This window comes from Diceros bicornis, chromosome 7 (assembly GCF_020826845.1).
Source record: "Diceros bicornis minor isolate mBicDic1 chromosome 7, mDicBic1.mat.cur, whole genome shotgun sequence".
Lineage (NCBI taxonomy): Eukaryota > Metazoa > Chordata > Mammalia > Perissodactyla > Rhinocerotidae > Diceros > Diceros bicornis.
Window position 1 is genome coordinate 46,278,063 of NC_080746.1, and position 23,157 is coordinate 46,301,219.

Consider the following 23,157-nt stretch of genomic DNA (forward strand, 5'->3'; position numbering starts at 1 on the left):
TCCGGGGCCGCCCGGTGGCATAGCGCTTAAGTGCGCACGCTCCGCTTCAGCAGCCCAAGGGTTCACAGGTTCGGATCCCAGGCGCACACCCACACACCACTTGTCAAGCCATGCTGTGGTGGCGTCCCATATAAAGTAGAGGAAGATGGGCATGGATGTTAGCCCAGGGCCAATCTTCCTCAGCTAAAAAGAGGAGGCTTGGCATCGGATGTTAGCTTAGGGCTGACCTTCCTCACAAAAAAAGTAATAAAATAAAGGTGAGATCCTGGTGGGTTTGGGTCAATGGGATTCACCAATATAAATGAGTCAAAGGGTTCCCTCTGACTGAAACACAAAGGCTTTACCTTCATCTACAAAGGTAATGAATCCTATATTCTATACACAAATGCCTAACAACATTACCAGTATTAAATAAAACCTCATCAGTGTTAATCATCACAATTTTATTAAATAAAAATGTATGAATTTGCTGATATAAAAACTGACAGCCAACCTGTGTTAATTGAAAATGTTTGTACTCTTAAGAAATACTAACTGAAAATAATTTCTCCATATGTAAAAATGTATATTTAATTTGTTTTTCCAAATTTTGATATAGTTGGTTTTAAGTTAACTACTCTAGCAAACCACTGTAAAAATAAATGAAAGATTATAAATGTAACAGCATTTTGGCACACTACTGTTGTGAATATGCTTTTTTTTAAGTAAAAAATGAATCATAGCCAAAATAAAATGTTTTGCCTCTGAATAATATTTTAAGCTTAAGGGAGAAAAAGTCATTAATGAGAAACACTTTCATTTTTCAATGTTTTTAATTTTTTATAAAGATTTTAATTAAACTTCACAGTCACTAAGCAGTTTTTAAACTCAGGCTTCATGATCCTCTTGACTTCGTGCTTTTAAATGGAGTCATTTATCTTCAAAACATGACAAATTTCAAAATCATTAAAAATTATTTTATTCAAATTATGTTTTCCAAAAGAGAGGGTTCTGTGCTAGTCGTCTTTGAAAGTTTTCATACCTACAAAAGAAAAAATGTATTTATAAGAAAATTAAAATAGAATCTTTCTGTCAAATGACTTAAAAAACAACTTTACATGTCATTCTTGAAAACCTAAGATAAAAAAACCTAAAAAGCTAAAAAGTTAATCTGAAATTTTAATTATTCTTATAAAAAGATAGCAAGCATAGTGATTTAAGTATTGGCTTGTATCAGAGAGCACAAATCATAATAAATTTTATTAATTGTTTATCTTCTGCAAATCTGAGAGCTAGAGGAGATTTAAGAAAAAATCAAATTTAACTCCTCTCTCATTTCATAGATGAGTAGATAAGAGTAATTTGCTCAAGGTCACATCATTACATTGTAACAAAGCTCAAACCTAATACATTCCAGGGCTATCCATGCTACACCATGTTACTACTTCTAAACAAACTCTCCCTACGCATTCCCCCACTTCTGGATATTCAAAATGAAAAGAAACACCTATAAAACAGAAACATGGGAAAGCTGGGGAAACAGATTTATTAATCATTCATTTGCAGGGTGCAGTATAAACCACCCTGATGCCTTATACATGTTTACTTTAGATCAAGACTTTCTAAACTTATGAAAAAAAGTTTTGATTGTTATTTCAAGCCTCATATGGTACTTATAATTCAAAATATAAAAAAATTTACAATCCTTAATTGTGGTCCCTAAAACATAAGCAACTGTATTTCCCTGTCTTTACAAATTCAAAATGGCTACTATGTAACAGAATATTTGAGGTAAGAACCATTCCTAATCTGAACTCTACAGTACATACTTTTTAATGGCATGCAAATGTTAATGTATGCTGATGTCCACAATAAAAGAGCATATTTAAATATCAAAGATCTTACATTCAAGTCTTTAATCCATTTGGAGTTAATTTTTGTGTATGGTGTAAGGTAAGGGTCTACTTTCATTTTTTTGCATATGGCTATCCAGTTTTCCCAACACCATTTGTTGAAGAGACTTTCTTTTCCCCATTGTATGTTCTTGGCTCCTTTGTCAAAGATTAGCTGTCCATAGATGTGTGGGTTTATTTCTGGGCTTTCGATTCTATTCCATTGATCTGTGTGTCTGTTTTTGTGCCAGTACCATGCTGTTTTGGTTACTACAGCTTTGTAGTATATTTTGAAATCAGGGAGTGTGATACCTCCAGCTTTGTTCTTTTTTCTCAGGATTCCTTTAGCTATTCGGGGTCTTTTGTTGTTCCATACAAATTTTAGGATTCTTTGTTCTACACAATGGAATACTACTCAGCCATAAGAAACGATGAAATCCAGCCATGTGTGACATCATGGATGGACATTGAGGGTATAATGCAAAGTGAAATAAGTCAGAGGGAGAAGGTCAAATACCGCATGATTTCCTTCATTAAGTAGTAGATAATAACAACAATAAACAAACACATAGGGACAGAGATTGGATTGGTGGTTACCAGAGGGGAAGGGGGGAGGGAGGAGGGTGAAAGGGATAATTCGGTACATGTGTGTTGTGATGGATTGTAATTAGTATTTTGGTGGTGAACATGATGTAATCTATGCAGAAATAGAAGTACAATGATGTACACCTGAAATTTTTACAATGTTATAAACCAATGTTACTGCAATAAACAAAAAATTTAAAAAATAAATAAATAAATAAATAAATATCAAAGAAGAAATACATTCATAGCCAAAAAATATATATGGTTACCAAAAGCCTTAATATTAGAGATACAAAATGCCCCATACCATTTCAGAACCACATTTGCTGGAATGAACATTTCAGATGGACTTGGTGTCATCTGGGCCTGAGAGACTGCAAATGATGAAGCAAAATTGTAGAAATTGTCCAACATCTTTTGTGTGAACTGAAAAGTTAATAATGAATAGATTAATGGATTATACTAAATACTCCACTTAGACCTTAATATTTTTAATTTAAAATATTCTCACACTATCTTGGTTTTAAGGATTGTGAGTTCTAAGACAGCCTAATGCTGAAGGTTAAAGGAAGTCATAAAATGATATTATGGCACAAAATCATAATAATCTGCCTTTAGTACTTTCTTTATATCTCAAAGAATTTCTGTGATTATCAAATATTTTAAGTTCCTAACATTCATTATGGGAAAAAAAGAAAAACGTTCTTCCTTCAACATATCTTCTTTTATCTCCACCTCTATAGGAACTATGCCCCTCTCCTCAAATCAACCTATTTTCTCATATAAAATAGTAACACTATCTCTAAGAAATCTTTTTCTTGCCAGAAAGATAAAAGTTTAAATATAATAAAGGAGCAACTGGCTACCTGCCATCAATTGTAAAGAAGAGAAACGTGGCACTACTCCATTTCCTCTATCTCCTGACCTGTTTCTTCTCGTTGACCATATCAACAACAAAAAATTTAGAAATGTAACTTTAAAAAGATCCAATTCAGAACAGAAACAAAGTCTGTAAGATAACTAAGGAAAATGCTAAGATAAGTTGATAACAAGACTTTTGTGGAAAATATTTTAAGGCTGTCTTGACAGGAAAGAAAACAAATGAAAGGACCTATACACTATGTTCAGTGGAAAGATACAATATGTTCATGAATAGGAAGGCTTAATGTAGTAATGGCAGCAATTCCCCCCAAATTAAACCTATAAATTCAATGTTATTTCCAACTAAATTCCAACCAAGTTTTTCATAGAACTCGACAAGCTGATACTAAAATTACTATGAAGAATACCTAAGCCTATTTTGATGACTAGAAGGAGGGACTTGGCCTACCAGATATTTAGACTTTTACTGGCAAAGGGACAGGCAAATAGATGAACTGGACTAAAAGAGAGAGCCCAGAAACAAACCTAAGCATATGTGACAACATGATACATAACAAACATGCTATATTAATCAGGGTAAAAAAAACAACTATTCAATTAATGGGGCCATATATTTGGGAAAAATATACAAACAAAAAGTCAATCTCTGTGAAAGAAAATGCAAATGCAGGCCAAGATATGAAAAGATATTCAACTTTACTAGTAGTCAAGAAATACAAATGAAAACAACAACAATATTCTAATTTCACCCATCAGTTTGGCAACAATTTAAGGTCTGATAAATATTAGTGAGAATGTATAAACATCTATCAACATGGAAATGAAAAAACAAACTGGTTCATACATACAATGGCATACTGTACAACAATTAAACTGGATCTGTTTCATGTATTAACATTTAGAAAGTAACGTTGAGTGAACAATAGCAAGTTGTAGAAGTTTGTACAGTATGATACCATTTATATCCATTTAAAAACATATAAAAGAGTAAATCAGGGGCCAGCCTGGTGGTGTAGTGGTTAATTTCGCGCACTCTGCTTCGGCAGCCCAGGGTTTGCAGGTTCAGATCCTGGGCACGGACCTACACATCGCTCATCAAGCCATGCTGTGAAGGCAACCCACACACAAAATAGAGGAACATTGGCAAAGATGTTAGCTCAGGGCCAATCTTCCTCACCAAAAAAAAAAAAAAAAGAGTAAATCAACATAAAGGAAAAATAGAGGAAACAGAAAACCAGGGATTCAACACAGAAAAATAAAAGGAATTTATACAGTAATGGTGAAATAAAGTAATATCTTGATTACAGTTATGCAACAGAGCCAGAGAATAATCAGTCCACCACAGAACAAAAAAGAAAGGAGAGTTTCAAGAGGGATGTGTCCAAAACAAATTTAAAATTGCTATATTTAAATATATTGAATGGGAATTTACACTTGGAAGAGTTTGGGCATAAATTAGAAATGGGAACATAAATATCCATGTAAAAGAAAAAATGAGGCATTTATTAACCAGGAAAAATCAAAAGTTATACAAGAAAAAAAATGTAATCATAGCACTACACGTGACTCAGTTCCGAAAAATATTTACCTGGTCATAATATTGAAAACTCTGAATTTTTTTTTTTTTTAATTTTATTTATTTATTTTCCCCCCAAAGCCCCAGTAGATAGTTGTATGTCATAGGTGCACATCCTTCTAGTTGCTGTATGTGGGACATGGCCTCAGCATGGCCAGAGAAGCGGTGCGTCGGTGCACGCCCGGGATCCAAACCCGGGCCACCAGCAGCGGAGCACGCCCACTTAACCGCTAAGCCATGGGGCTGGCCCGAAAACTCTGAATATTAATTCAACAAAAATCTATATTGGAAAGGTGGGGAGAAAAGATGTCTGTGTATATTGGGCAGCAGGGGAGTAAGACAGCTAATCATGTTAACATATCGGTTAAGTCAATGGAAAACACTTACAGCAGATAAGTTAATAAAGAACAGTTTAAGCAAGCTTTTTCTGACACATGGACGTAAATACAGGAAGAAATAGTTAAAAAAAAATGATGGGAGGTTGAAAGTGACTGCTTCTGAGGAGCAGAATATAAGAGGTATAACAGAGGACAACTGTTTTGCATGTAAAACTATCTGACTTTTTAACCATGTACATGTACTACTGACAAAAAATTAAATGAAATAAGAGTAAGAGTATAAATTAGAAATATGTTTAAACACACACACAAATAGTACTATACATATTTTATGGATATATATGATTTTTTTTTTAAGTACTAAAGTATTAATAGGAAAGATAAATAAAGTTAGAAGATTAGCTACCCAGACAGGAACGCAAAGAAGAGAAGCAGACATGGGGGGGCCGGCCCCGTGGCTTAGCAGTTGAGTGCACGCGCTCCGCTGCTGGCAGCCCGGGTTCGGATCCCAGGCACGCACTGACGCACCGCTTCTCCGGCCATGCTGAGGCCGCGTCCCACATACAGCAACTAGAAGGATGTGCAGCTATGACATACAACTATCTACTGGGGCTTTGGGGGAAAAAATAAATAAATAAATAAATAAAATGATAAAAAAAAAAAAGAAGCAGACAGCAGAGGTCTCTATCTGTAGTATTTTATTTTTTGTTGCTGTTAGCAGCAAATATGGCAAAACATAACAGTTAAATCTAGGTGGAAGACACATGGAAGTCTTCGTATATACTCCACTATAAAAAGAGCTCTATAAGGACAGGTTTTATTTTGTCTACCTATTTTTAACTATTTGTGCTTAGAAAATGCTTGGCACACAGTAGGTACACAATAAATATTTGTGGAATGTATTTTTCTGTATATTTAAAATATTTCAGAAAAGAATGTTTAAATAAAAAATATATATGCTTTATTAAAAAGCTCAAGTAACTTATAAATATATAGAGTACAAAGTCTTCCTGTCCCTCTCCAGGGATAACATCACTTTGGTATATATTTTCTAGACATTTTTCTAATACAATCTATATGGGATACTATAAGTATTGTTTTACAACTTGTTTTTTCCAGCACAGTAGTTTATTTTAAAAATTACTGGAAAAAATTTTTAAGACCCATACTCTGTCATTCCTAATTCAGCCCATTCTCAAAAGATCATGCGACAAGTCTACCTTTAAATTCATGGCCACAACCCTCAAAAGCGTGCTGCCCAGCAAACTCATCAGGCTTCCCTGGTCCATTCACCGTCCTCCTCTCCTAGAGGACTTAATTAATCCTTTTAATTTAAGTTTCCAATATTCCCTTTCCCCTCAATCTTAGCTGATGACCTTGCTTCCTATTTCACTGAGCAAAGGAATCAAGAGAGAACTTGCACGTGTTCTTACCACATTTACCAACATCCTGCATCTGTAACAATATATCCATTGCTATAAATTCTGCCTGTTATCCTATTAAAAATGAACACCTCCAAATGTGCTCCCATTTCCTACTCAAGGACAGCATTTCTGCAAGTCTCCCCGTTCTCCTGCATCATCAATTTTTCTCTCTCTAATGCTTCATTCCTGTCAGTCAAACATGATGTAGTATCTCCCATTAAAAACAGGACAAAAGCAAAAAATAATAAAAATAATTCCTTATCCCCACAGCCCCCTCAAGCAACCAAACCATTTATCTGCTGTCCTTTATAACACTCATCAAGAGTCATCTACACTCCACTGTATCTGAAGCCAGGTACCTGAGGGTTACTGTAAATATTCAGTAGGAACATGGTTACCCTTCAACCTTGTTTCCAACACACACACACATGAAAAGAAATTAATCCACACATCTTGATAAGCTTTAACCTGAGGGGTGAGACTCAAGGGCCACAAAGATTTATAAGGTTGTTTTGCAGAGGAAAAAGAATGCCTTTAAGGAAGGCAGATAACCATCCCCCAGCTGCTGCTGATGCTCAGAAGTCTGGCTGCCCAAGGGCTTAACTGGAGTAAAAGAAATAGACTTCCCCTTTGTTTCTCTGCAACTCTGCCCACGCCCTTTAGCTCTATAAGACCCAGTGCTTTCTTCTTTCATTAAGGCAGATTTGAGAGAACCTATCCTCCCGCCTTCTCATTTGGCCAATTCGAATAAACCTTTCTCTACCTCCAAGCACCATGTCTCAGTGACTGGTTTACTGCGCACTGGGCACAGGAACCTGAGATTAAGAGGTTCGATATCATTTACATTTCCTCCTCTGCAACTCACTCGAACTCACTCCAAACTCCCCCTTCTACCACTCTGAACTCTTGTCCAAGTTTTTAATGACTTCTACCTTGTTGAATTCAACAGTAAATTCTTAGCCCTCATCTTACTTGACCCATCAGCAGTGTGATACTATTGATCACTTCTTCCTTCTTAAAAACCAGTCTTCACTTGGCTTTCAAAACAATACTTTTGGGGTCTCCTCCTACTTTAGGCTGCTCCTTTTCTTTTATTTCTTCTCATCTCTTAAGCTCAACTTTGAAATGGCCCCAAGCTCAGTCACTGGCCAACTTCTCTATTTAGTTACTTCTCTAGTGATCACCCTCCCTCCACAAGTTTAAATATCATCTCTACACTGATGACTCCCAAATTTTTATCTCTATCTCAGACTTCTCTCTTGAACTCTAGATTTGTCATCTCCAGCTGAATACCTAACAAGCATCCCAAACATAGAACGATCAAAATCCAACTTCTGATTCTACTCCCAGCCCATACCTGTTCTTTTCACAATATTCCTGTGTTCCAGTTCCTTGAGCCAACATCCTTGGAGCCAGAGATGTCTCTCTTTATCTCAGACCTCAAGTGTGATCCAAACCCTGAAACACTATTGGCTCCATGTTCAAATTATCTCCAGAAATCAACTACTTTTCATCACCTCCACTTCTACCTCCCCACACCCCCTACTTCAAGTCATTATCATCTTTCATCTAGATTTTCCAAGAGCCTCCTAACTGATCTTCTTCTTTCCATCTTTGCCCCACTACAGTTTCTCTCCAAAGATGCAAAAGTGATCCCTTTAAGATGTAAGTTAGATTGTATTACTCTTCTGCTCAAAACTCTCTTAGGTTTTCTCTTCCAAACAGAATATAAGCCAAAGTCCTTATAAAAGCCAATGAAGTCTCTCATGATTTATCCTACAGCCACCTCCCCTATAATCTCTGACCTCATCTCCCGTCCTCACCCTTGCTCACTCTACTCCAGCCACAAAGACCCTCATGTTATTCTTCAAACATAACAGATTTCTTCCTCAGAGACTTTGCACTAGCTATACCTCTGCCTAGATCATACCCCGCTTCAGGAATTGGCCATACAGAGGTTAAAAGTCAACCCTTTTGGAATCATGTCACTTTAAGCTCTATGAGGACAAGGATCTTGCTTATCAGCTTCACAATTGCATACCCACGGCCCAGCATACTAATTGGGAGAGAGAAAGAAGAAAAGTTCATATTTAAACCCATTTTAAAAAATCACTTTGAGGGCCAGCCCCAGTGGACTGGTGGTTAAGTTTGGCACACTCTGCTTGGCGGCCCAGGTTCAGTTCCCAGGGAGGGACCTACACCACTCATCTATCATTGGCCATGCTGTGGTGGCGGCTCACATATGGAAAAAAAAAAGAGGAAGACTGGCAACAGATGTTAGCTCAGGGCAAATCTTCCTCAGCAAACAAACAAAAAAAGATCACTTTGAGCTATTTTACACTATAAAAACATATGTCTTGTCAAAGTATTTATAAATTTTAAAATATCTATAAAGAAAGCAGACAAAGGGAAAACATCCATGGAAGCCAATAACTTATGTCATATATGTTTACCTTCATTTTTACACGGTTTCTACCACCAGGCTAATTTTTAAAGTAGAGACTATGACTTTTAAGTTATTTTAGAAAATAATGAAATATGCACTGCATTACCTGAGTGAATGAGTCAACTGAGGATACAGCCGCATTACCTACAGGAGTCTGCTGAGCCAGACTGTCCAGTAATTCCACTGAAATTCCAATCTGAGCAACAGATGGAGTTCGGACAATATTCATGGCTCCAAAAGGGTGTTGGCTTCCTTCTCCTGAAAGAAATTAACATGTGCCACATATTTCAAGTTTAACTTGTATCCATATAAATTCCTTTGTAAATACGTGAAGAACCTCTGATCTAATATACACTAAAAAGTTCTGTTACATGAAAGCTTGTCTCTTTTCAAATAAATGTAAAAGGCTACCTAGTTTTTACCATATTAACAAAGAATAAAAAAACTAAAATTTCCCCACCAGAAAAATAGCTGTTACTTTTCTAAAACATATTAAAATTACTTAAGCTAGAAATGGAAATTAACAGAATAAGAGAAAAATAAATGAATGAGCATTAATTAGATAAAAGATTCTCAATGCTAACTCTGAGGGAAGGATATTTTTAAAGATTTATCTTTACATTGCCATTATTACTGATAAATGACATGGCATATTTTACTAAATGTCATGGATCACCCCACTCAATACTTGATGATGTTATCAAATAGGCAATAAAGAAATCTGCAGCTTATTCATGAAAAATATTTAATAACTCTTCCCATTTATAATATATCCTATATATATAAAATATATCATTAAGTGTACATCTGAGCCTGTAACTGCCAGCTAACTTACACATGGAAAATATAGGCCAATTTTATTAATCCACACAAGACATAATCAGAAAAGTTAGTCTGATAAAGAAAAAAATTCATGCAATGAATAGATTTTTGGATTATCTGCTGTTTTCACATGACCATAAAATGTTTAACAAATACTGAAGAAAAAGCATCTGGAACAACACACATCCTAATAACTAGAACACTCATTGCAAGTATCAAAACTCTTCTTAAATTTTCAAGCATATGAGCAAAAACTTATATAAACTTATATAGTTATAAAGTTTATAAAGTTATAAAACTTTAAACTGTATTAAAAATACAGACATACACACCTCACTAAACATGACTGGTTTAAGGTATTTTCAGTATTTTTAAATTGTTTCATTTAATTTCCACATATTAGTGAATTTTCTAGATTTACTTCTGTTACTTCTAATCTCTATCAAGGTGGTCAGAGAACAATCTTTTAAAATATATTGAGAGTTGTTTGGGGCCAGCCCAATGGCGCAAGTGGTTAAGTGCACACGCTCCACTGTGGCAGCCTGGGGTTTGCCGGTTCAGATCCCGGGTGCACACCAACACGCTGCTTGTTGAGCCATGCTGTGGCAGTGTCCCATATAAAGTAGAGGAAGACGGGCACAGATGTTAACTCAGGGCCAGTCTTCCTCAGAAAAAAGAGGAGGACTGGCATCAGATGTTAGCTCAGGGCTGATCTTCCTCACAAAAAAAATATATATATATAGAGAGAGAGAGAGAGAGACTTTTTTTGTGGCCTAACATATTATCTATACAAAGAAATGTTCCATGTTCACTTGAGACAAATGTGTGTTCTGCTGTTGTTAGATAGAATGTTCTATATAAGTCTATTAGGTCTGGTTGGTTTACGGTATTGTTCGTCTTCTATTTCCTTGATGATCTTCTGTCTAGTGGTTCTATCCATTATAGAGAGTATAGCAAGCAAGTAATAGTTTCCAACTATTATTGTTAAGGCTCTGTTGTTAGGTGCACACAAGTTTATAACTGTTATACCTTTTTGATGGATTGACCCTTTTGTCATTATATAATGTCCTTCTATAGGTTCCACAACAATTATTGTCTTAAGTCTACTTAGTCTTATTCTAGTACAGCCACTTCAGCTCTCTTTTGGTTTCTGTTGGCATTTATCTTTTTTCATCCTTTACTTTCAACCAATCTGTTTCTTTGAAGTAATAGTTGGATCATGTTTTTTTATCCATTCTGCAAATCTCTGCCTTTTACTGGAGAGTTTAATTTTGTTTAAATAGATACTTGCTAGTGTACCATTTTAATTCTTTTACCAAATATTTTTTATTTTTTTAGTGGCTGCACTGGGGATTACAATTAACATCTTAGTTTATAACAACCTAGTTTGGACTAATAGCAATTTAACTTCAACAGTATACAAAAATTTTGCTCCTACATAACTCCTTCTCTCTCTTATGTTGTTATTGTCACAAATTACATCTTTATACGTAGTATAAAGATGGAAACATAGATTAAACACAGATTAATGTTTAATTAATCTAAACATAGATTAAACATAGATTTACAGTTTTTGTTTTATGCAGTTGTTTTTTATCAGATAGGAAAAAAAGGAGTTACAAACAATATGTACATTAATACTGACTCTTATAATTACCTAATTCACCCGTGTTCCTTTTTTTCTTCATATGAATTTGAATTACTGTCTCATGTCCTCTCATTTCAGCCTAAAGGACTTCCTTTAGCATTTCTTGTAAGGTAGGTCTTCTAGACAATGACTCTCTTGGTTTTTGTTTATCTGGAAATGTCTTCATTTCTGACAGATAGTTTTGATAGACAGAGAATTCTTGATTGACAGCTTTTTTCTGTCAGTACTTTAAATATGTCATCCCACTGCCTTCAGCACTCTATTGTTTCTGATGAGAAATTAGACGTAATCTTATTAAGGATCCTTGCATGTGATGAGTTGCTTCTCCTGCTGCTTTCAAGATGCTCTCTTTGTCCTTGGCAGTTTGATTATGACATGTCTCGGTGTGCAGTTTATCCTACTCAGAGTTCATTGAGCTTAAGTGTGTAGATTAATATTCTTCATCAAATTTAGAAAGTTTTGGTCATTATTTCTTCAAATATTCTTTCCACTCCTTCTCTCTCTCTTCTCCTTCTCGGACTCCCATTATGCATATTGTTGGGTACACTTGATGGTGTCTCACAGGTGTCTAAGGCTCTGTTCATTTTTCCTCATTCTTTTTTCTTTCTGCTCTTCAAACTAGACATTTCAATTGATTTATCTTCAAGTTCACTGATCTTTCTTCTGACCATTCAAATCTGCTATTGAAACCCTCTAGTGAATTTTTCATTTCAGTTACTGTACTTTTCAGCTCCATAATTTTAGTTCCTTTTTTTAATTTCTCTATTGATATTCTCTATTTGATGATACATCATTCTCGTGGTTTCCTTTAGCTCTTTGAGCATATTTGAGACAGTCTACTTAAAAGTCTTTCACTATAAGGTCCAATGTCTATGCTTCCTAGGGACAATTTCTGTTCATTTCTTCTGTGAAAGGACCTTTCTTGTTTCTTGCATGCTTCATACCTTTCTGTTGAAAACTGGATGTTGAATGTTATAATGCGGCAATTCTAGCAATCAGATGTTTCCTCTGCTTCAGGGTTTATTGTTACTGTTTATCGTAGTTGTTACCTTGTTTAATGACTTTTCTGAACTAATACAGTAAAGTCTGTATTTTTTGTCATGTGTGACCACTGAAGTCTCTATTAGCTTAGTTGTCAACTAGTGATTAGAAAGAAATTTCCTTAAAAGCCTGGAACCCCAAATTCTCCCAGTCTCTGCAAATGGGCTCTGTGTGTTGGGACATGCCTTCAACACTCAGCCAGGCAGTTTACAACTCTGCCTTAGCTTTCACTTCCTGTTTATGCAGAGCCTCAAGGTCATCCAGAGGTGAGAGCTTAGGACCTTCTTAGGTCTTTCCCTAGCATATGCACAGCCCTGGACACGTGTGGTCTTTTAGATTCCCAGGAATTCCCAAGTCAGAAAATTTCAAAACCTTTATTCCCTAAAGTATCTTATTCCCAGCCTTTCCTCCTAAGCTTTTGGTTAGTCTACAGTTTGCCCTAACTGTTGTCACTGCCTCAGGCAGCAGTAACTAATACATTTGCCTGTAAATATTTTTGACAAATATTCCCAGGGTAGTCACTTTAGCACAGGAAGAATTCCAAGTTAGGTGAAATAAAAGCAGGTCTTTCAAATCAGTCTTCCAGGGAGCCACCAGACAGACCAAAACAATTACAATTCATTGGAATGAGGTTCATTCTGTTCCCTCTGGTACCAGAACCAGTACCAAGAACATGGGCTGTTATTTTCAAGGCTATCACTGAGCTGAGGAGCAGGGGATGGGACCACGGAAAGTTAAAATACCACAAAGCTCACTGTTCTTACCAAGATTCAGTGGTTTTTCTTGATTAAATGTTTCCTTGGTTGCTACAAGATTTTGGTTAGTTTCCAGAGTCCTGAAAAAGTTGATTTTGCCAGTTTTTGCCAATTTTTTATTGTTGTTGTTGCTTTTATGGAGGGATGGACTGTTGGAGTTCCTTACTCCACTATTTTCATTGTTTTAAACCTAGAATTATGCTAAAGTCCAGAAAATGCACTGCTATTTGTCTGCATAACAAGCTCCAATGATTTCAATCAAGGAAAGGGAAGGGGTTCCATACAACCCTCTATTGCTTTATTTATAACTACTCAGGGAATGATCTGCCCAAACAGAAAGGCTTGTCATCTCTAACCACCATCTTTTACCACATATAACCTCTTGGCAAATGAGTGAGGCCCCTACGTAAAACTGCCACTGTAAGAGATGAGACTCAGGAAATATTCTGGCTTCTTCCTTTTAAAGTTTTCTGGGACTAAGACCACTTAAGAGGGAAAAAAAAGACTCAAAAGTCTTGAGCAATCTTTAATCTATATTTTCAAAGAAATCCACTGTGCAATGAAATCATTCCTTAGGGGCCGACCCGGTGGCGCAAGCGGTTAAGTGCGCGCGCTCCACTGCGGCAGCCCGGGTTTCGCAGGTTCGGATCCCGGGCGCACACCGAGGCACCGCTTGTCAAGCCATACTGTGGCAGTGTCCCATATAGAGAAGAGGAGGATGGGCATGGATGTTGGCTCAGGGCCAGTCTTCCTCAGCAAAAAAAGAGGAGGATTGGCAGATGTTAGCTCAGGGCCGATCTTCCTCACAAAAAAAAAAAAAAGAAATCATTCCTTAGTCACTTATTCTCAAAATAGGCTTGACACAGTAGTTGATACCTTCCAAGTACAAAGGTTCTTGTATGCAAACCATAAAATACTGGGAAGAAACACTGCAACATAATACACAAACTTACAGTTAGTGTTTAATTTTGGATCTGAATTCATGACAGCCAAAGTAAAAAAAAAAAAAAAAAGATCAGTTACACTGAGTCTTATCATCAAAAAATAAAAAAACAAAAACAGCAGAGAAAGTAAAACATCTTACCTCGTCTTAAAAAAATATATATATATATACATTAGATAAAGTCCTCAATAACACTCCAATAGTAAAAGCAGCAGCAAATTTTTAAGGCTGTTTCTCAAAGTCTCTCTCTTCAGTGTAAGTCAAGAGCCTAATATAAGGCACAACTCAGACAAAGAAATCTTACAGGAAACTAGTCCTTTACTGTCAGCATACAAGGAAAAGCAGTCATCATCATTTACTATCTGGGTCTAATGGACTCTTTTATAAAAAAGTACACATTTTAAGTCATTTTACAAAAAATGTTCAGAAGATATAGTAAAAAACAACTTGATTAGAATTTTTAATAAGTATTGAAGTACAGCAAATCCAAATATTCATGCGACATTTCCCACATTTTCCCAGTTTTCAAGTTATAAATAGCCAAAATGGGCCATGTTCTCTGAATACAACTATTAATCAACTGTCCTGGATAAATGTGGAACATACTCATCTTAAAAATCTGATTCCTGATTTTAAACACATCTCTAATAGCTTCTAGTTTATCATTACTTCTGGTTCTTTTTCTGGGAATTGCTTTGTCAAAATGAAATACCCGAAACCTTAAAACTTTTAATGGCTCATAATTTGTTGAAAAAAGAATGGCCATCTTCTTTGATCCATAATTTGCAAAACACTGTCATTTTTAGATTTATAAACATTATTTAGAATAATCAATCCAATTAATTTTTTTCATTTCTACACCTATTGCCTTCTAATCACCTTTGTATTCACATCCACTTTCAGCAATCTCCACTTACAAACTATATCCAGTAATTTTGGAGCACAGACATAAGAGATGAAAGAATACCAGCACACATCATTTTACCACATGTCCAAGATTTTGTCACAAAATATTGTGTGATTCATTCCTCCTGCTGAATGACTAAATGGGTAAGAATACCATATTTTCTTTTGCTCCTTAGAAATACATTATTCAGTCATCAGTTTTTTAGTCTGACAAAATTCACCTCAGAGATCACCACCTGAAGATTCACAGTCTGAGATTTTGCTTATATGATCAACTTCATGATCATCATTAGAGTCTAGAATGCTGTTATTTGCCTCTTTGTATTCATTTCCTGATGCATGCGATAATGGTGAAACTTATTCCTCCGTCCATTTTCTTCTCTTTGCCATTATGAACAAAACATGAAAAATTAAGAATTCCCAATTCTGTTCAATAAAAGCAAAAAGAAAACAATGAAGATGGTGTCTCTGGTCTCCTTTTATACTTCTTGAAAGATGACACAATCCTTTGGATGATGCAATATGAAAACTGTAGGATAACGCAATGGCAAACTAAGGTGCACAAGCTAAATCTGGCCCACAACCTATTTTTGTATGACCTGGGAGCTAAGAATAGTTTTTATATTTTTGAAGGGTTGTTTAAAGAAGAGTACACCACAGAGACCATATGTGGCCCACAAAGCCTAAAATATTTACTATCTTACCCTTTACAAAAATGTTTGCCAAACTCTGCTCTAATTAATTCTATAATTCTTCCTTTTTCTTATTATTTCTGCCTTTTTTTTTCCCACAGTTGAGAATAACTGATGAATAATGATGAAATAATTCCTGGGATAAAAAGTAAAATGTTTCCAGATACAGGAAAAATAAGATCACTAATATCCCCAAATGCATCTTAGATTTATAAAATGGTCCAGTGGACCCATATGATAATTGCAAGACAGAATAAGTTTAAAAAATATATAAGTAAATGTTCTCTCTGTTCTTTGGAAGAGCTCTACAAAAGAATAAAAGTCATGAAATATCAATCTTTCTAAGAGTTTTAAGTGCCCAAAAAAAGAAACTAAAAAACTAAAAATGAGTCCACTGGTTAAGATATTGTAAGTGTGCATGGTAGCAAAGAGATGAGGACTAAAGAAAACAGTTATGCCAAAAATAAGTAATTCACTATGAAACGGCAATTGAATATGACACATGCTAAAAAGCTACATAAAAAAAGCTTAATTATGCCTCTTAAAAGCCTTCTTAGTATTGACTATAAATATTTAGAAATTATACACATATTTCTAAAACCTCTTTGCTTCATTTCTATAGATAGCCTGACAAGCCTGAAAATTACATTTTTCGCTAATGCATATTCTAAGAGCTATGTGACTCTCAAAGGTTTACCAACAATAAATATTTTAAACCAGATAAAAAGGATAACTTATCTGACATTGTAATATGTCTAGAATTTGAATGTCTGAAATGTATTTAAACAAGTAGTATTTACCAAGTATCTAAAGTCTATCACTGTGCTCTATACGCTCTAAAGAACATAAAATAGAAGATACAAACAGCCCCTACTCTCAAGGAGCTTACAGTCTAATGGGGCAGTAATAGTCACTTAACCTTTCTGAACATGTTTCATTATCTGGATGATTTTTAAGATCCCTCCTAGAGCTGTCTTTCTATGACTTTATAAAAACATAATAACCATTTCTTACACACCAACTACGTGCCAGGCATTATTATGCATTTTGCATTCATTCTCTCTAATGCTCACAAAAACATGTGCACTGTAGATATTATTATCTCCATTTTATCTGAATTATCTTCTAAGGTTAAATAACTTGGTCAAGACTATACCACTAATAATGAGTTAATCACTGGAATTCAAAACGGGTCTATCAAGCTCTCAAGTTGATGCTCATTCCAGTTCATTATCCTACCTGTTTATACCAAATTCTATGGTACGAACTCTTAACTAAGTTTTCTTCATTACTTACTTCACAATAAGTCATTCAAGAAAGCAAGTCAAGAAATGTGAGGAAGTAAAAGGTTCCCATTCTGGCTCACTAGCTCCATTTCATGTGAATAGACTAATAGTAGCATCTTGAGCATTTTTTGTCCTTTCTAATCTCCTTGACAAGCTCAAACTAATTTTAAAATGAAAACTAGAATAAGTTTAAAAGTTTCTTCCTGGCAACTGAGCTACATGAAACGAGAGACCATACAAGTCATGTGCAGAGAAAGCCAAAGCGATGACATTAAAATATGGCAGCAAACCCAAAAAGAAAAGAGCAGAACTATAAAAAAGAAATTCACATGATGATTTACAACAAACTCTAATTTTAACATTCCTTAAAAATTTCTCTTTGGTGCTAAGCTTTTTTCATGAGTATTTTTAATGTCACTGTCACGAAAGACAGAAAAGCTAAGCAACTATGCCAGATTAAAGACTAAAGAAGTATGGTAATTAAATGCAATGCACAATTCTGACTGGATCCTAAACGGAGGCGTGGGGAACTGTTATAAAAGGCATTATTGGGAAAACTGGCAAAACTTTAATGCAGACTGTATATTAGACAAGAATATTGTGTTAATGTTAAATTTGCCAAATTTGATAATTATACCATGATGGTATAAGAGAATACTCTTGTTCTAGGAAATAAATGCTGATGTATTTAGGAATAAACGGGCATCATAATGTCTACAACTTATTCTCAAAAGTTTCAAAATATATATATATACACATGTATACAGATCTCCAGAGAATGATAAATAAAATATAGCAAAACTGATGAATGTGGGGCAAGAATGTAAGAAATTCTTTATACTATTCTTGTAATTTTTCTTCAATTTTAAAATTATTTCAAAATAAAGTTGTTTTAAATCCCTAATACAAAAAAAATTTAAATATCAGAACTGCTATTTTAGAATTTCCTTCCAAACTAACACTACCTCACAGTAGGGCCTTGGCCAAAAAAAAATAAGGTAAAACCCACCATAAGGTGCCTAATTTACTCTGAAGGCCTGAAACATAAAATATTAGCCTTCTCTCATAACAAAAATATTCTACAAATTTCTACCACATTCATTATTTTATTCATATAAATACATAATCCCTCTTCTTTATACCACAGGTGATTTGATCAACTATTTCTTATTCTTCAATTAAATACAATCACATATTAAAGTGCTATAGACACAATAAAAAATATTTAAGTTCCATATAAGTGTTTTTATTATATCTGACCTAATGTCCTACTCCCCCACCTGCTCTTCCAATCTTGGCCTCTTCTGTTTCCCATTCTCCACATAATTCTCCACTGCAGATGTCACTGGAATTCTCCCTGACTGAGGCATTGAGCCATTTCCTCATTGTCTCTTGAAACACTTTACAAATAGTTAACCTACAGAGAAAAGGAAGGTTTTAAGTTGAACTTTGTGCGTATGAAAGAGTATGTGGATGTGGCTTAAACAAACTCTTCAAATAGTCTACAAACTCCACAAATATTTACCTTTGACAGACATATGCATGTAAACATGCATAAATGTGCATAATACAAATTATTTCACTTACATATTTTTGGTAAGAGAAACTGCTTCCACCTTCCAAGTTCAGAATCAAAATTTTAAACTTTAATTTAAAAGATACTGTACTCATGTTCCTTATATATCATGAACCAGAACTTCTTAAAGTTAACATTACATGGCATCTCAATAGTCATAGTTGTTACAGGTATTAACAGATGTTTAAGTTATTATAAGTGAACACTAGCTCTCAGTGGACCTGCTATATAAATGCTGAGTTTTTTTACCATATTACAGTTTAATGATACTAGTAAAGCTAGATACCTTTCACAACTCAGGTAAGACATTTTAAGAAAACTTTCAAAAAGCACTATGAAAAAAATCCTAAAAGCACTGCGAGATCTGACAATACTAATACCATAGAACTAGAAAGAAATACTTAAGTGTATGAGGAAAATGGATTTCTAATTGTAATTACAGATACTTTTTGTGTTAATGAGACGGAGACACAACAAAAAAGCAGCCTATCTCCCAAAAGACTTCACTGAGAAAATTAAACATGCAGTCCACTGAGAAAATTCCCAGTACAACCTGGACCTGATCACTAAACGCTTCTCTGGACCAGATTAAGTCAAAGCAAAGGTGAGTAAATAATCCTTTTTGCCTCTGCTGTTCAACTCTGACGGATGTGAAAACTCTGAACTTCGGGGAAAATATGCAGCACATTTATAAAAGACCTTTTGGATTCCTATTATCCATATCTGACTCTCTCACATGCTATTAAGAGTTGCAACGGTAAACTTTGGTATGAAGACGATGAGAATGGAGATAAATATCTTTAATTCAAAATAAATCACAAAAATGTGATTTGCCCTAAAGTTTTTGTCATTATATTCAGAATTTCACTAAGTAGACTAACATAGCAAGGAAAACTGGAGATGAAGCCCTATAAAAATGACCAAATCCAAGTTCACAATTGTCAAATATAGATGTTTATTTTGTTCATATTAATTCATAGTATACTACAAAAAGTTAACAATGCACATCATAATCCCTAGAGGAACTACTAAAAACTAATGCAAAGGTGTATAACTAAAAAACCAACAGAAGAAATATAGATTAAAAAAATACTCAATCCAAAAGAAGGCCAAAAAAAAGAGGAAAAAAGAAAAAAAGAAATAGTAAGATAAAAATTTAAACCTAACCATATCATAAAGGGCACTTCATACTGATGAAAGGACGAATTCATCAATCTTACACACTCACAAAATAAAGGAAGAAAGAACAATTTTTCTGTCTTTTATTTCTTTTTCCTGCCTCACTGCACCCCTCCTAATCCTATTCAACATGGTACTTGAAGGCAATGCAATAAGGCAATAAAAAAAATAAAAGGCATAAAAATTGGAAGGAAAGAAGTAAAAAGTCTTTTTCACAGACATTACAATCATCTATATAGAAAATCCTAAGAATCTACTAGAACTAATAAGAGATTTCAGCAAGATATTCAATACATGTTACCCTTTCCTTCACCCTGCAGGATATAAAGTCAATATACAACAATCAATTGTGTGACAACACTAAATGCTGGCGAGTATGTGGAGCAACAGGAACTCTCAATATATTACTGGTGGGAATGCAAAATGGTACAGCCACTTTGGAAGGCAGTTTGGCAGTTTCTTACAAAACTAAACATACTCAGGGGCCGGCCCCGTAGCTTAGTGGTTAAGTGCACACGCTCCACTACTGGCGGCCCAGGTTCGGATTCCAGGCGCGCACTGACTCACTGCTTGTCCGGCCATGCTGAGGCAGTGTCCCACATACAGCAACTAGTAGGATGTGCAACTACGACATAAAACTATCTACTGGGGCTTTGGGGAAAAAAAGGAGGAGGATTGGCAGTAGATGTTAGCTCAGAGCCAGTCTTCCTCAGCAAAAAGGAGGAGGATTGGCACGGATGTTAGCTCAGGGCTGATCTTCCTCACAAAAAAAATAAAACAAAATAAAAATAACTAAACATACTCTTATCATATGATCCAGCAATCACATTCCTTGGTATTTACACAAAGGAGTTGAAAACTTCTGTTTTCAAACCTACACATAGATATTTATAGCAGCTTTATTCATAGCCACCAAAACTTGAAAGCAGTAGGTAAATGGATAAACTGGTACATCTAGAAAATGGAATATTATTCAGCACTAAAAAGAAATGAGCTGTCAAGCCATGAAAAGACATGGTATTACTAAGTGAAAGAAATCAATCTGAAAAGGCTTCACACACTGCGTGATGCCAACTACAGGGCATTCTGTAAAGGGAAAACTAGAGAGACAATAAAAAAATCAGTGGTTGCTGGGAGTGGGGGTGGGAGAGGGGAGAGATGAACAGGCAGAACACAGAGGTTTTTAGGGCAGTGAAAATACTCTGAATGATATTATAATTATAGGTATATGTCATTATACATTTGTCCAAACTCACAGAATGTACAACACCAAGAGTGAACTTAAGGTAAACTGTGGACTTTGAGTGATTATGATGTGTCAATGTAGGTTCATCCATGGTAAAAAATGTGCCATTCTGACCTGGAGGGTATCATGTTAAGCGAAATAAGCCAGAGAGAGAAAAACAAACACTGTATGGCCTCTCTCATATGTGGAATATAAACTAACACACAGACAGAGAGAACAGTTTGGTGGTTACCAGGGGGAAGGGAGTTGTGGGGTGGGCACAAGGGGTGAAGGGGCACATTTATATGGTGACTGACAAATAATAATGTACAACTGGAACCTCACAATGTTATAAACTATTATGACATCAATAAAAATATGTATATAAAAAAAACTGTACCATTCTGATGAGTGATGTTGACAAAAGAGGAAGCTATGCATGTGTGGGGGCAGGGTTATACGGGAAATCTATGTACCTTCCTCTCAATTCTGTTATAAACCTAAAACTGCTCTATGGGGCCGGCCCCATGGCTTAGCGGTTAAGTGCACGTGCTCCGCTACTTGCGGCCCGGGTTCGGATCCCGGTGGGCACGCACCGACGCACCGCTTCTCCAGCCACGCTGAGGCCGCGTCCCACATACAGCAACTAGAAGGATATGCAACTACGCCATACAACTATCTACTGGGGCTTTGGGGGACAAAAAGGAGGAGGATTGGCAATAGATGTTAGCTCAGAGCCGGTCTTCCTCAGCAAAAAGAGGAGGATTAGCATGGATGTTAGCTCAGGGCTGATCTTCCTCACACACACAAAAAAAAAAAACCTAAAACTGCTCTAAAAAAAATTAAGCCTTAAAAAAAATCAATTGTACTTCTACATACTAGCAACAAACAACTAGAAATTTAAAGTATGTTCAGAGATTTAAAAAAAAAAGCCAAAATGCCCAAGAAGAAATAGGTAATCAAACTGTAACTTATCAACAAAATGTAACACTATACTACCATTTACAACAAGTAGCAAAAAGGACCATATGCTCTACATCAGTGTTTCTGAAAGCCTCTTAACTCATGTTACCTTTTCCTTTTAAATAAACATAAAAATCTCATCTTCTGTTTCCACTCCAGCCCATCTGAAGACCAGAATGTGTCTGTTTCTCATTTTACTTGGTTAATAGTAAAGGAGGGAAAGAGCAAAAACTAAACATTTAATATTTTTTGAACACATCAAAATTTCATAACTCATTATGAAATAATAAGTAAAAATGGCAGAAAACAGCAGTTACAAACATATGAACTATACATACATATATATATAAAACAATGGCAAGGAATTCGAATGTCGTTTTCTCCTTAAATTTACTTTGAGAGAGGAAAAGACCTACTACACTTAGAATAGTGAACCAAAAATCTGAGTCTCTAGATCCTAATCCCTGGTCTATTTTAGGAACATTTTAAAACTTGCTGGATCTCAAGAGTGTCAACAGTAATATTAAGGATTAGATTAAATTATTTTAGGGCCTTCCATTCTAATATTCCATGGCTTACTCTGTTACTATACTTGGCAAGGATATGCTCTATTAGTTTTTTATGTAGTACCAAGTACACTGTACCTTTATTAGGACTCTCTAAAACATGCCATGACAATCATGATCCATTATCCACATTCAGTACCCTTTCTCCAGGCCTCCTATACCATTTGTTTTAAAGGCCATTTTAATCCAGGAATTCAGTTCCACTTCTAGGAGATTCTTCTACAGAAATACAGTGCTAGAAAATATGTACAAAGATTTGTGTAAGAATATTTATCGTAGCATTGCTAGCAAAACAATACAAAAATATGGAAACAACCCAAATTTCCATCAATAGAAATTAGTTAAATAAATTATGGTATTGCCATACAACAAACAACTATTTGAAAGAGGCAGATCTATACATAATGCCTAAACGTTAGCAGACTTTCTTCTC

At 35.3% G+C, this 23,157-nt stretch overlaps 1 protein-coding gene across 2 annotated transcripts in view; it reads right to left on the reverse strand.

Moving 5' to 3' along the window:
- Positions 1 to 934: 934 nt before the first annotated feature.
- The window catches only part of HIKESHI (heat shock protein nuclear import factor hikeshi), a 39,373-nt gene continuing 17,150 nt past the window's right edge, over positions 935 to 23,157 (reverse strand). For both annotated transcript variants that reach the window (XM_058545454.1, XM_058545455.1), the window contains 3 exons: positions 9,229 to 9,380; positions 2,764 to 2,882; positions 935 to 1,021 (listed from right to left, as the gene is read on the reverse strand). In XM_058545454.1, coding sequence (XP_058401437.1) covers positions 967 to 1,021; positions 2,764 to 2,882; positions 9,229 to 9,380 — 326 coding nt within the window. In that variant the 3' untranslated portion in view covers positions 935 to 966. The remainder of the gene's footprint in view (positions 1,022 to 2,763; positions 2,883 to 9,228; positions 9,381 to 23,157) is intronic.